We start from the raw sequence: 14,384 nt of genomic DNA on the forward strand, positions 1-14,384 counted from the left end.
TGTCCTAGTCTGCAGGCTACCCATGTTGTTCTATAAACAGTTTCAAATTACGTTAAACATCATTATCAATCAATCAATCAAATTTTATTTGTATATCACATTTCAGCAGCAATACATTTCAAAGTACTTTACATCATAAAAAGCACAAAAACCAAAACCATGCAACATAGAATCAACAATCAAAACATTGCATTACATCAAGTGCCATCGTTAAATTCATAATTATTTACGTTTCAAATGCATGATCTACATTAAAGACCATTATACTGGTAATTTTCCAATAATAATAATGAACAACTTTTATGAAACTTGGGATACTGAACAAAGTAACCAAAGTAAGATCCAGTTATATCCAGTAGATACTGTGGGTATGAAGTTGGTGGAGCACACAGAGATGGGAACAGCTGGTCTAATGTCAGTAATGAGAACCACTGAGTCACTGCATCCACAAAAAACTGGTCTGACTAATGCTTTCAGACCAGAACTCACTCAAGTACAACATGAGACCCCAGTAAACACACGTTAGGACAATGAGTTTTGTCTAACTGCTGGTCACACCCTGGGAGCTTCAGAAAACCCCACGAGAAACACAACAGCTCATCTGGAGAAAAGCAAAGTGTAATCTTTAAAGAAGCATAACTTCCCTCTGAGAGCCCAGAGTCCATGATAATATTTTGATTTAGAAACAGTCAAGACAGAATAATTAAACATGATTACCACTACAATGCAAAAACTAATCTTTTGATCTTCTAGGTAGAAGACAGAAAAATTATAAAAGGTTCATTTTAATGACGGGCTGTAGACTATGCCAAATATTTATTAGAGAGTAAGTACCATAGGTGGACAAATGTCAAACCTCTATTTCTATCTGATTTAAGTTAGAGATAATTAATGAAGAGTGAGAACACCTACTGAACTGAAAGTGTTGCTTTGTGCACATTTTAGGTACAATTGCAGGGCATCCTGCTGGGACTTTAATTCAGGTTACTGGCGTCAAAGGTGAGAGTGCTAACTATAACACCATAGAAGTGTCTTGGCATGTATCAGATCACACATGTAGACCCCTCTGTTTGACCTACAACACCCTGTGATAAACATAACTTGGGAAAAAAAATTCTGTCTGGTTACAAACTAGAGACATTTTGCATGTTAAGCAAAGGTAATACAGAAACTGATCTTCTTTCGATAAGGCTAATTTTAGTGACGGGCTGTAGACAATGCCAAATATTAACACTACATGATATGCAATATGGCATGTGATTCTCTCACAGAGCACAGAAACTTGTAGATGGACAAACTATCTATCCTTCTGCCTGAGTTCAAATTAGAGTCCACAAACTACACTTGAGAACAAGTACAGCAAGCAAATCGCTGCTTTATGCAAAAGATGAGGTGCAACACCAGAAGGTCCTAGAAAGACTTGAACTAAGATCCCTGTATTTAAAGACAAGCGTGCTAACCATTACACCATAGAAGTCACTTTGCATGTACCTGATCACACACATGAAACCGTCTATTTGACCTACAACACTGTGACAAACATAACATTGATTAGAAATGTTTCTGTCTAGATTCGAACCAGAGATCTTTTTCATGTTAGGCAGACATGGTAACCACTACACTACAGAATCTGATCTTCCATGAATGGTTGAGTTAAACCTCAGACTTTTCTTCACTTGAGCGTCTTGAAAATTGCTCTCAACAGATTCTCTCCAGTCCGAATGGATAAAAATTTCAAGGTGCAGAAGAGATATATCCTGAAAGACTTGCATCTTTATCGACAGTTAGGTTTTCCTCTGCAGAATGTTGACTCAGGGTGTTTGAGTACATAGCACTTTTGAGATCTATATTTGTAAAGAGAATAAAAGCTATGTTTATATTTCCTTCCACACCACAAATATCCACTATTTTGAGTCAGTCTTTCACATAATATTCCAACATCATATACAGAAGTTCAAAGAAAATTGAGTGAAGAAAAAGCTAAGGGGAATAGTTGTGTTCTCTACAGCCTACATAAAGGAAAAACTACTGATTGTCTGAAAAGCAGCAGTGAGATCTAACACAGTTTCACAAAAAGAATGTAGCCATTCAGTTCCATGCCTGCTGCTGTGAAAGCAGTACAGACATGTCAGTAAATCAAAGACACCAGGACAGGAAAGTGAAAAAGAACACAAAGCATAGAACGTAACAAGGAGTATGATGAAAGAGTTCATTATGCTGGAAGGATCCACTGATCTTAACAATCATGTTGGACATTATAAGAACCTTCAATATCTTGTGCAGGTGCTGGAACAAAGTAAAAGCCACAGCATACTGGGATCACATCCACCACAACCTGTTGACTCAGGTTGTTCTTTCATGTTGTCGTGGAGGCAAAGACCACAACTAATACCTAAAACAATCAACTTTCCTCAGTGAGTGGACAGTAGCTAAGCTCCAGCATCCTATCCTACTTCCATTTTATATTTATATATTAAAATAATGAACTACTATATTTATGATTATAGTTAAGCAATAGTACATGAAGACAGAAGATGTAGATTTCACAAAAATATGTAAAATGTAACTAAATTCTATAGTATTATAAAACAAAACAAAGAATTATTTCGCATCCTATTTCAATTTTTTTTAGTTTTGATCTACATTTGAACCTTTCGACTCTGGATTTTGACCCTTGATCAAAACACCACTTGTCACAGCAGGTAACGTTGGCTCTATTTTGTGCCAGAAATGCAGAGATGCCAAAAATACAAATGTCAAATCAGCTTTATTCACCATCTTGGTGCACACAAAGCATTTGGCTCCACTTTTGAACAAAAGACATTTTAAACATAAATATATCCATCCATCCATCCATCCATCCATCCATCCATCCATCCATCCATCCATCCATCCATCCATCCATCCATCCATCCATCCATCCATCCATCCATCCATCCATCCATCCATCCATCCATTTTCCGTTTACCCTTTGTCCCTAATGGGGTCGGGAGGGTTGCTGGTGCCTATCTCCAGCTGCGTTCCAGGCGAGAGGCGGGGTACAAACTGGACAGGTCGCCAGTCTGTCGCAGAACATAAATATAAATAAATACAAATAAAAACCTTTCTGTAAATATATGAATATACAATGTGTATACAAAACAAGAAGACAAGGTTAAATTATTGCAAAAATGCATGTTATGGATCTGGACACTGTTTTGAAAGTAAAAGTCTTAACAGTTTGTGTCCAGAATGTGAAGGATCTGCAGAGATGTTAACCCAGTAGAAGTCATGAGTGGAGGGAAGGTCAACCCTGATGGTCCTTTCTGTAGACCTAACTGTTCATTGCGGTTCTTCTTGAGTTGCTGCATGAAGGCCAGCTTAGAACCAGAGAAAATGTAGAACCCAGAGACCAGAAACTATCATAAGTGGAGACACTGTTGTTGAAGTTGAGTGGATGCTGGTCATTAGTAAACATTCCATCACAACAGCCTGATCCTGAACGTTGATAAGACAAAGGAGATGATTGTCGACTTCAGGAAGAACCGGCCCAGCCACGCTCCACTGCTCATCAACAGCTCGGCTGTGGAGGTGGTCAGCAGCACCAAATTCCTGGGGGTGCACATCACAAATGACCTCACCTGGACTGTGAACACCACGACTCTGGTCAAGAGGGCACAGAAACGTTTGTATTTCCTGCGGAGGATGAGGAGAGCACACCTGCCCCCGCCCATCCTCAAGACGTTCTACAGAAGCACCATAGAGAGCATTCTGACCAGCTGCCTCTCTGTGTGGTGTGGAGGCTGCAGCCCCTCCGACTGGAAGAACGTGAGGAGAGTGGTGCGGACGGCAGAGAGGATCATCGGGGCTCCCCTTCCCTCCATTCAGGAAATTTCATCCCAGCGCTGCGTGTCCCGAGGCCGAAACATTGTCAGTGACCCTTCACACCCCCACCATAGACTGTTCTCCCTGCTGCCCTCTGGAAAGAGGTTCCGCAGCATCCGGTGCAGGTCCACCAGATTCAGAAACAGCTTTTTCCCACTTGCTATCAGACTGCTGAACTCTTAACTGGACTGCACTCGAAATAACTGGTCTCCACTTCATGTACATAGCTAAATAACTTCCATTTTACTGTCACTCCTGCACTTTATATTTAATATTTAATATTTATATTTTATTGTGTAACTTATTTATTATGAGTAACCTCATTGAAACCTCAAAACATTGTCCTGAGCCGTATGCAACGAAATTTCGTTATGTATACACCCTGTGCATACAAAATGACAATAAAGTCTGTCTAAGTCTAAGTCTAAGTCTAAGTCTATCATTCGTAAATCATTCTCCAATAGAGACCTTGTATATATATATATATATATATATATATATAATGATACAATGACACAAAACATTACAACAGTAAGTAAAAATTCACAAAGTCAATTAACATGACCTTAGTATGCAGTATTTCTCTTTAAAATTCAAACCAAGAAATGAGAGAAAAAAAACTGAATTAATGTCAGACAATGTACCACAAAATGAGTCACTGGGTGGCGCTGTTTTCCCACTTTGGTAAAGAGAGACTTTTTTTCCTTCCTCTTATCGGACACTCCGCTGTATACCAGGAGGGTGTCTTCAGATAAAACAGAGCAAATACAGTCTCCAGCACCTCTGTACGTTAACATTCCGTTAGCTGACCCAAACAAAGCATTGTAAATTCATGGCAAACAATTCCCAAGATTTCTCACATTATGTAATATTTTTGTAATGACAATATTTTTTGGGTCAAGGCACCATTTACGACATCTGCAGGATACAATGCCTTTAAAAATCAGTAAATTGAAACTGTTTTGAAAGTAAAAGTTTAAACAGTTTGTGTCCAGAATGTGAGGGATCTGCAGAGATGTTAACCCAGTAGAAGTCGTGAGTGGAGGGAAGGTCAAGGCTGCACAGATGTTTAGAAGTTGTGTAAATGTATGGAACTTGTCAAATTCAAAACTGATCAAATAATGTACAGAGCAGGAAATAATTACTAGAAAATATTTAAAGAATATTCTCAGAAAGAATGGAATAACAAGTTAGGAGGTTAAATAGATTTTAGAAAACTTAAAGCACAAACACAATTTGCATAGTCAGAGTGAAACTGAGGAATAGAACTATGGATGGAGATTTGAAGTGCTGTGTGAACACAAATCAGGTAGAAAATATATAAAAACAAGACTATTATAAGAGCACATAGATGTAACAGTATCTGGTGGATAATGGATGAAGGGAGTGTGTTGTGATGGCTAACTGTGACCTTGAGGACAAATTATATACACATATTTATAATGTGGGAAATATATGAATCCACATGCAAACTGACTAAGACAACTGGAGAATGGATTTAATAAGCAGTGGGTTTTCCCTTTTCATTTCTGAACTGAAATCAACATTTTATGGAGATCCTGGAGGTAGGAGTTCATCCTGCCATTGCTAGATTGCTGGTTCAAATCCCTCAGACTGGTTCATCTTGGTCTTTGGGCACGGCACTACACCAGCCTTGCCTGGCTGCTGGTGGCGGTCAGAGGGTCCGGTGGCGCTGGTGCGTACATGCCTCAGCCACAGCTGGCTATTGGACTGTAGCCAGCTGTGGCTACAGTCCAGTAGCTCACCATCAGTGTGTGAATATGTGTCTAAATAGGTGAATAACTGAATATAATCTGAATTTTACTAGGGTTTTCTGGACTTTATGAAGCGCTTCACCAATAGAGAGCAATTAAACTTTTATTCTTTATGTTTAATTCTTACTTTAATTTTTGTTTTTTTTATTATGACGTTGCTGTTGAGATTTTTTGTTTAGATGTTGAAAGCAATCTTCAACTTAATAAGGATGTCTTATTTGATTTCACAGAATATTTTCCATTTATTATTTTTTTTACAATTGTTTTTAAGATATTTAGGTTTGGTGTGGAATTTGCTCAACAGTTTCAGAGATCTGAGTGATTCTTGTGAGGAGTATTTTGAGGTGCATCAATATTCACTTATAGAATACCGTTTTGTGACTACATTGAGAATTATTTGTTTCAGAAGAATACACAATATGACTGCTTATATGCATGGTAGTATTCATGGTCATGCTATACAAATGAAATTGCACTAGACATTTCCAAGAAAACATTTATTTGAAGCTTTGTTCATTTTGGTCAGATCACTAATTAGGCTATTCTGTATGTCATAATTAAAAAGAAAGAAAAAAAAGACTCTCCCCTTCCCATCACCAGAAGTATGCAGTTTCTTTTTCACTGAGCTGACTTCCTCTCACTGGAGGTGTAACCTGCAGCAGTCTGCCCTCTGCTGGCAGCTACATGCACAGCTTTTAACCTGCAACAAGACAGGAAATACTGTTAAGGTCGATGGGGAGTGGAAGGGCACGCACGGCGGAGAATTGAACACAACAAACAAAGAAGGCGGTAGGAGCTGATTTGGTGGATCACATAAGCTGTACATTGACTGTAGTAGCATGGCTTCTACATCAGGAGGTAATAGTGGAAATTAAATGGAGTGGATGATATCGAGGTCAGCAAAAATGAAAAGAGCAATCAGAAAGAGACATGAAAGGGCAAGAAGTTGGTTGGATGAAAGTGAGCCAGGAGCGGAAGGCAGTAAAAGGACAAAAATAAATCAAAGAGTGAGTTCACGGGAACAAGATAACAGTAATGCAGAAGTGGAATACAAAGTTATGGTGGAATTTCAGCAAGAAAGGGGTTATATTCATCCGATAAAGATAACCAAAGCAATAGAGGTAGAGATAGGGAAAATCAAAACGGCTAGAATCATGAACAACAGAAAAGTGATAATTCAAGCTATTAGTGAGGCGCAACAACAGAAGATAATCAAAATGAAAACTTTGATGGGAGAAAGAATTAAATCATATATACCAGGTTATATGGCAAGGTTGAGAGGGGTAATTTCAGGAGTTCCACTTGAAATGACAATGGAGGAGGTGAAGAATGAAATCAAAGGACGGAAAATAAATGCCACCATGATTAAAAGTAGAAGAGAAGGGGAACTCAAAGACACTATGGCTGTGACATTGCAGTTTGAAAATAACATGCCAGAAAATATACAGCTAGGATTCATGAATTATAAAGTTAGAGAGTACATCCCGAAACCGCTCAGATGTTTTACCTGTCAAAGAATGGGACACATTGCAAAAGAATGTAAGGGAAAAATTAGATGTGCAAGATGTGGAGGTCCACATGAATTTGGAAAGTGTGACAAAGACGCTAAAATCAAATGCTGTAACTGTGGTGGTGATCACAGTGCAATCTATGGTGGATGTATAGTTCAAAGGGAAGCTAGAGAAGCCCAGAAAATCAACATAACAGAAAGAGTTTCTTATGCAGAAGCATTAAAAAGAGTAAAGAAAGATAGTACAAGAGGAATGAAGCTGGGAGAAGCATATCAAAGTTACACTTCTCGGAACACAAATCAAGGACTGAATGATCAGAGACAAATACTAATGCCAACAACAAATACGAATAATACATGTTTGCTTAAATGTAAAATAGAGGAAAATACAATGATGGTGAAAAAAAGAAATCTTTGTAGCATTTATATGTCATATTATTAATGTTACAGTCCAAATGAAGAAAAGTGATAAAATAAAAGCAATAGTAACAGCAGCAGGAAGGTTCCTAGAAATGAAAGAAATTCAAGCAGATCAGATACATACCATTTTGAGTGCCACTGAAATAAAAATAAAAATGGTCAGGATTAGGATACAAGCTTTGTTGATGGTTATTCATATTCTTCAATGGAATGTCAGAAGTTTAATAGCTAATGGACAAGAATTTAAAAAGTATATTTATGAATTAGAAGTAATACCAGATGTAATATGTATGCAAGAAACATGGTTAAACTCAAACTTAGATTTTAAAATTCCTGGATATAACATAGAAAGACAGGATAGAAGTAATGGTAGTGGTGGAGGATGTGCCACCTTAATTAAGGAAGGAATTGCTTATAAGAAAATCTCATTAAATAAAAAAATTAGAATGTGTGAATATAGAAATATTTAATTTAAGGAAACATGGAAATATTAAAATCATTAATTATCATAATCCATGTAAAAATCTAGATAATGAAATATTTAAGGAAATAGGGAAAATACATAGAAGAGAAGTTTGGTGTGGAGATTTTAATGCTCACAACAGTCTATGGGGTAGCAAGAAGACGGATTATAATGGTAAAATAGTGGAAGAATTAATGGATGAAAGGTCATTAGTTTGTCTTAATAATGGAAAAGGTACAAGAGTAAATATACATAAAAATACAGTTTCATGTCTAGATATTACATTAATATCTGACTGTCTTGTTAGTGCATGTGAATGGGATGGAAATGGGGAATCTACACTAGGGAGTGATCACTTTCCAGTGAGTACAATAATTAATGATAATATAAATAGACAAGAAGAGTTTACATTAATAAGATGGTGCTTTAATAAAGCTGATTGGTTTAAATTTAAAACAAAATGTGAGGAAACAAGACATATAGTAACATTAAAAGGTAATATTGAAGAGTGTACAAATCAAATAATAGAACATATTCTAAATGCTGCAAATTACAGCATACCAAAAATAAAAGTGAAAGGTCAGAAGAAAGTAGTTCCTTGGTGGAATAATGAATGTAGTAAAACAATTAAAGATCGCAATAAAGCTTTTAAAATACTACAGAAAAATCTAACAATCGAAAACCTTATTGATTATAAAAGGAAAAGAGCAAAAGCTCGGAAAACTATAAAGGATGCAAAAAAGAAAACGTGGAGAGACTATTGTTCATCAATAGGTTCAGAAATAAATTTACAGAATGTGTGGTCAATGTTTAGAAAAATGACGGGGAAAAAGAACAATGTTAATATTCCACCCTTAGTTAGAGGACAGGAGGTATTGGTTTTAAATAAAGATAAGGCAGCGTTATTAGGAGAGACATTTGCGGCAGTTCATAGTGGTGATCACTTGACAGATACTCATAGAAGGCAGATGATTCAAAAACTTGGAAATCATAAAAACTCACTAGAAAAATGTCAAAAATATATGTCAACATTAGATATGAATATAACCATGAAAGAAATAAAAACAGTATTGAAAGAGACAGGATATTCAGCTCCAGGGGAGGACCAATTATGCTACGCTATGTTTCGACAGATTCCGGAAGTAACACTGAAATTAATATTAGAATTATTTAATAAAATATGGAAAGAAGGATCAATACCAAATAGTTGGAAAAGGGCAATAATTTTACCATTTAATAAGCCAGGTAAAGATCCTACCTGTCCAAATAATTACAGACCAATTGCTCTTACTTCTCATTTAAGTAAATGGATGGAGAAAATAATGGTTAATAGATTAGGATACTTTCTTGAGAAGAATAATCTAATTAATGGATATCAATGTGGATTCAGAACAGGAAGATCAACAAAGGATGCTCTAACTAGAGTCAGTAATGACATAGAGAAAGCTTTAAAAATGAAGGAAATAATGATTATAGTATTTTTTGACATAGAAAAAGCATATGACTCACTATGGAAAGAAGGATTACTTATACAAATGAAACAGATGGGAATAGGTGGGATAATTTATAATTGGATAGCAAATTTTCTGCTAGATAGAAAAATAACAGTAAAAATTGGGAATGCTTATTCAAATGAATATAATGTTGAAAATGGAATACCTCAAGGTAGTGTAATTGGTCCAATTTTATTTAATATTATGATCAATGATATTTTCTATGATACTGATAAATGTATAAAATCTGCACTATATGCAGATGATGGGGCCATATGGATGAAAGGGAAAAATATTAAACATGTGGTAGAAAATATTAAAAAAAGCAATTAGTAAAGTAGAAAAATGGTCTTATGAATGGGGTTTCAAATTATCAGCAAGCAAGTCTTGTTATATGGTTGTCACAAAGAAGAGAAATATTAATATAGAAACAATAACATTATATGGACAGACTTTAGAAAGAGTAACAGAATATAAATATCTAGGTTTATGGTTGGACAGTTCTTACTCATGGAAAACACATTTAGATAACTTAGAAACCAAGTGTAAAAAAGTTATTAATCTATTAAAGGCTGTGGCTGGAAATAATTGGTTTTGGTAATGGATTTGTATGGATGGTTAGGAAATGGATCAAAAAGTATGGATTAGAAGACAAGGAAATAGCTCAGTTTAACCCAATTAACGTTATTCCTCCATGACTAATATCAGAGGTTAATGTAGATTTGCAAATTAATACAATGAAAAATGATTGGAATTTAAATGAAATAGGGATAAAGACTGATATTTATTTAAGAACTACATATAATAATTACCTTAAAATTTATACAGATGGTTCTAAGAATTTAAAAGGATATGTGGGAATAGGAATATATATTCCAGAGTTTAAAAAATGTATTTATAAAAGAATATCAGATCAATTGTCGGTTTTCACAGCAGAAATGGTGGCAGTTATATTAAGCTTGCAATGGGTGGAGGAGATTCGACCAATCAGGGTGGTGGTGTGCCCAGATTCTAAAGCAGTAATGGAAAGTATTAAGGGAGAAGGAAATAATAGAAAAGATTTGGTATTAGAAATTCATCATATTTTATTTAGATTATATAGGGGTGGCATTGATGTTTGGTTTTGTTGGGTGCCAGCACATGAGGGAGTAAAAGGCAATGAAAAGGCAGATACATTAGCTAAAAGGGCTTTAGAGGGGGAAATAACAATTTCAATTCCTTTTGGGAAAGGGGAAGGGAAATCACTTATTAAAAGTAAAGAAATGGAGGAATGGCAAAAAATATGGAATGAAGATAAGAAAGGAAGAAGATTATATGAAGTGCAAAAGTCAGTTCGAATTCGAAGCATTAATGAAAGAATAAATAATAATTAGTAGATTAAGAATAGGTCATACCTACTTAAATGACATGCTTTATTTAATAGGGAGGAAAAATAGTGATAAATGTGAGAGATATGGAGAAAAAGAAAATGTAGAACACATACTGATGAACTGTAAGTCATATGAACTCAAAAGGGAAGAATTAAAGAGAATAGTTAGAAGTATAGGACATGAATGGAATCTTAAAGATATATTAGGAAATGAAGGAAACATAACAGATATTCATAAATTAAGGAAAGAATTGTTTATCTATCTTAAGAATACAAAATTAAAAAATAGAATCTAATAGATGTGAAGTAACGCTGCTACACACTCATGTACAGTAGGTGGCGGTATGCACCTTAAAGTTGCTTGTGATCCGCCATAATAGAAAAGAACAAGAAGAAGAAGAAATACTGTTAAAGAGTGAATCAGGAAACAAGTCAACATAGTAAATATGCAGATAGATAAGAATGTCTTGAGGTTTGCATGAAGCCCTAGACTATTAAAATTCAGAGCTGATAAAAGCTTCTCTAGCTGTCAGAAATGTCTGGACTGGACTGTCTCCAGTTGGTTGGGAAAAATCTTTTAGAAGGTGGAACTGAGTTGAGTTGCAATACAGCTGCCAAGCTAAGGTTGCTGCCCATCCTTTTTAGCTCCGGAGCAGAATCATGTTGCTGTGGATGTTTGATATGTGCTGAATGTCCTTTGTGTGTCTGTTAGCCTACATAGTAGAATAATTTCCTTCTTGTTATCTATATAAATGTCTTTTCTTCCTAATGGGACTGCTTGCTACTTGTGGCAAGTGTGTCCACATTGTATTTTTACATTTTATTATTTATTTCTGTATATGTCTGCATAGTGTGATTGTGTGGATAGCATGTGAGACAAAATAATAGAGCTTGAAAGATCAATCTATAGGACAGTATTTCCTAGAGTAAACAAGTTTAGGACATTAGAGTAAATAATTTTTGCTTGAAGGAACTGAAATGTGTTTTAATGGTTACCTTAAGCTTTTGGCAGAACGTTTTGTTCGTAGTAACCTTTGTTCGTTATGTTCCCTGCTGGACGGTATTGCCCAACCACAAAGACAGTGTTACCATCAGTGGCCATGCCAACACCAAGCTCCTTGGTGTCTTTCCACACCACCTGGGTAAAATGTCCTGCAGGAAGACAGACAGAAGTCCAATCAGACTGAGGTGTTAAACTCTCTGTCGAGCATTCCACCATGTTGAAGAAGATGGTCATCTGCTGCCTCTTCAATGACAGGACAATGACCATCTGCAGCATCTTTTCAGGATTGCCAGTATAAACATATTTCCTCTACAGTAAGATTTCATTTTCACTAAGCAAATTTTCAGAGAAAATAAGAAATGCTAAACTAAATAAATTTTTCCACTTTTTGTTTAGCTCTGAGACAATGGGGAGATTTTCAATCTGATCTGGAGGAGAAAGGTCGATTTGGGATGATGAAAGTGTTGTTATTGTATACATTTTTTCTCATGCATATGCTTTTAATAGATCTGTGTTTCAGTTTGAAGTTGTTGGGTGTGTTGTGCTTTACCAGCTTTTGGTTGGCATCCAGGCCGGCTGAAGTCATAATCCTTGATTTCACCGTACCAAGAATCCACAGCTGACTTTCCTGAAACATTACAGAATAAGCAGGTGAGAATGCAAAAAACAGATTGGAATGCTGAGGGCTGTTACATGGTCTATGGAAACAGTAGCTTCTTCTTTTAGTGACCGCACATTAAGCAGATAACAGTGACTTTTTTGTTTTCTACATTATTTTTTTAATAACTGTGATCATAATGCATTACTTTGAAATGCATTATTAAAAAGCTAGTAAATAAAGATATAATAAAAAGGAGAAGGCACCTTGTGGTGTCACTTTCTGCGAATTGAATGAGTAGTAGACGTTTTCTCCATCCTCAATGTCACTGTGTTCCAGGGTCTTAGTTTCCAGAAGATGCTCAGCCCATTTCTGAGCTGTAGAGTTCAGTTCGCTGTTGTAGGTCAGTTTTGGAGCACCGTGAGCAGCCCTGTAATTATTATGTGCATCCAGGAACTCTTTCTTAAAGGTTTCATCTGAAAAAAAAAGAAAAAGAAAAAAAAACTTATGAGCCAGAGAAAACCAAGAGAAAACAAGTTTCAATGATGAACCAGCCCATTGTATTGCACATAACATCATTATGTGCAATACACATCATGTTGATGATTTCTGCTCTAAATGAGCCCAAAGACTTAATTTTCCATCCAGCCCAAAACTACACTGTAAAAGAAAAAGTCTCTAATTTAAGGTAAAAAAAACAAAATAAACAGCAGCTGTGGTTGCCAGAAATTTACCATATTTAAACAGTAAAATCCATATAAAATTCTGGCAACCACAGCTGCTGGTATCTTACTGTAAAACAAGAGATTTAAAAAAAAAATTTACAGTGAAGATTTCCTAACAATAAAACCTTGATGGAAATAATCAGGTCAAATTCTCAACCTCTTCCTTTGCTGTCTGTCTACGGCAATTAAACAGGCAAAAAACACAATGATGGACCCGTCCTGTATTCTGTTTGGTGATATAAATTCTTAGGAAAATGCAGCTCTTCTCTGGAAAAGTGACAATTTAAACAATCTTCTCTTCCAACCTCCATCTCTCTTAATAAACTCATTTTCATTTGGAGAATGGCAGAGAAAGCCTTTATTGCATTTCAGGTTTTTATTTTATGCATTAATTTAAATATCTATCTATTTTTCTTCTTGCTTTTCAGGGTAGTGGCTTTAAATCATTGAAATTGGACTAAACTGCATTCCCATGATCTGTGCTACACCTTTCTATCTTTTCCTTATTGTGTCGGTATATTTCAGTCACTGCACATCTGCTGTCAATAATTTCTCATAGAGGACAATAAAGTATGTCTTGGAAAATTCTTGGAAATAGATTGCACTTACTTGCCATTGTTTGCCTGCCAATAAAGTCTGAAAAGGAATGAAACCAAGTTTAAAAGAATTAACAACAGTTAAATAAAGCTTAGAAATGTATTAAGGTAATTTATATGAGAAACTTCCTACAGTTTTACAAAATAAATATGTATATCCCCTCTAAGTGGACTCTTCTCCAGAACTCACCTGCTTCAGGATGCCAGGCGTCTGGGGTGTTATCCAGTGAGGATGATACTCGTCTCTTTGTGTCAAAACTGCTATTTATGCACACAGGCTGCAAGTGGGAGGAGAGCAGCACACCGCTCTTCCTGTACATTTACATATCTGGTTTCCGAGGAAGGTAATCAACCGTTTCTCATCTAGGTTGTCAGACACACACACAGACAAGCACACACACGCATACACACACACGCACACACATAATACACATGCACAATAAAATATAGGCAGTAATGTTAGCTAGCATAGTTAGATAAGTAGTCAAACATTAGATCAAAGATTCTTCCACTGTAGTTCTTTTGATTGTTTGGGCTGCTGCTTATGTGGGGAATGAGAGTAATGCTA

The 14,384-nt window shown here is 36.0% G+C and overlaps 1 protein-coding gene across 1 annotated transcript; it reads right to left on the reverse strand.

The window, feature by feature from the left end:
• Positions 1–6,121: 6,121 nt before the first annotated feature.
• Positions 6,122–14,128, reverse strand: LOC122827715 (Golgi-associated plant pathogenesis-related protein 1-like). The gene is made up of 7 exons (XM_044110632.1): positions 14,007–14,128; positions 13,830–13,856; positions 12,762–12,971; positions 12,448–12,525; positions 11,891–12,046; positions 7,694–7,707; positions 6,122–6,339 (listed from the first exon to the last, which is right to left on the reverse strand). The coding sequence occupies exons 2-5, from the start codon at positions 13,834–13,836 to the stop codon at positions 11,892–11,894; spliced, it is 450 nt and encodes a 149-aa protein (XP_043966567.1). The 5' UTR covers positions 13,837–13,856; positions 14,007–14,128; the 3' UTR covers positions 6,122–6,339; positions 7,694–7,707; position 11,891.
• Positions 14,129–14,384: the final 256 nt, after the last annotated feature.

Source organism: Gambusia affinis, linkage group LG03 (assembly GCF_019740435.1).
Source record: "Gambusia affinis linkage group LG03, SWU_Gaff_1.0, whole genome shotgun sequence".
Classification (NCBI taxonomy): Eukaryota; Metazoa; Chordata; class Actinopteri; order Cyprinodontiformes; family Poeciliidae; genus Gambusia; species Gambusia affinis.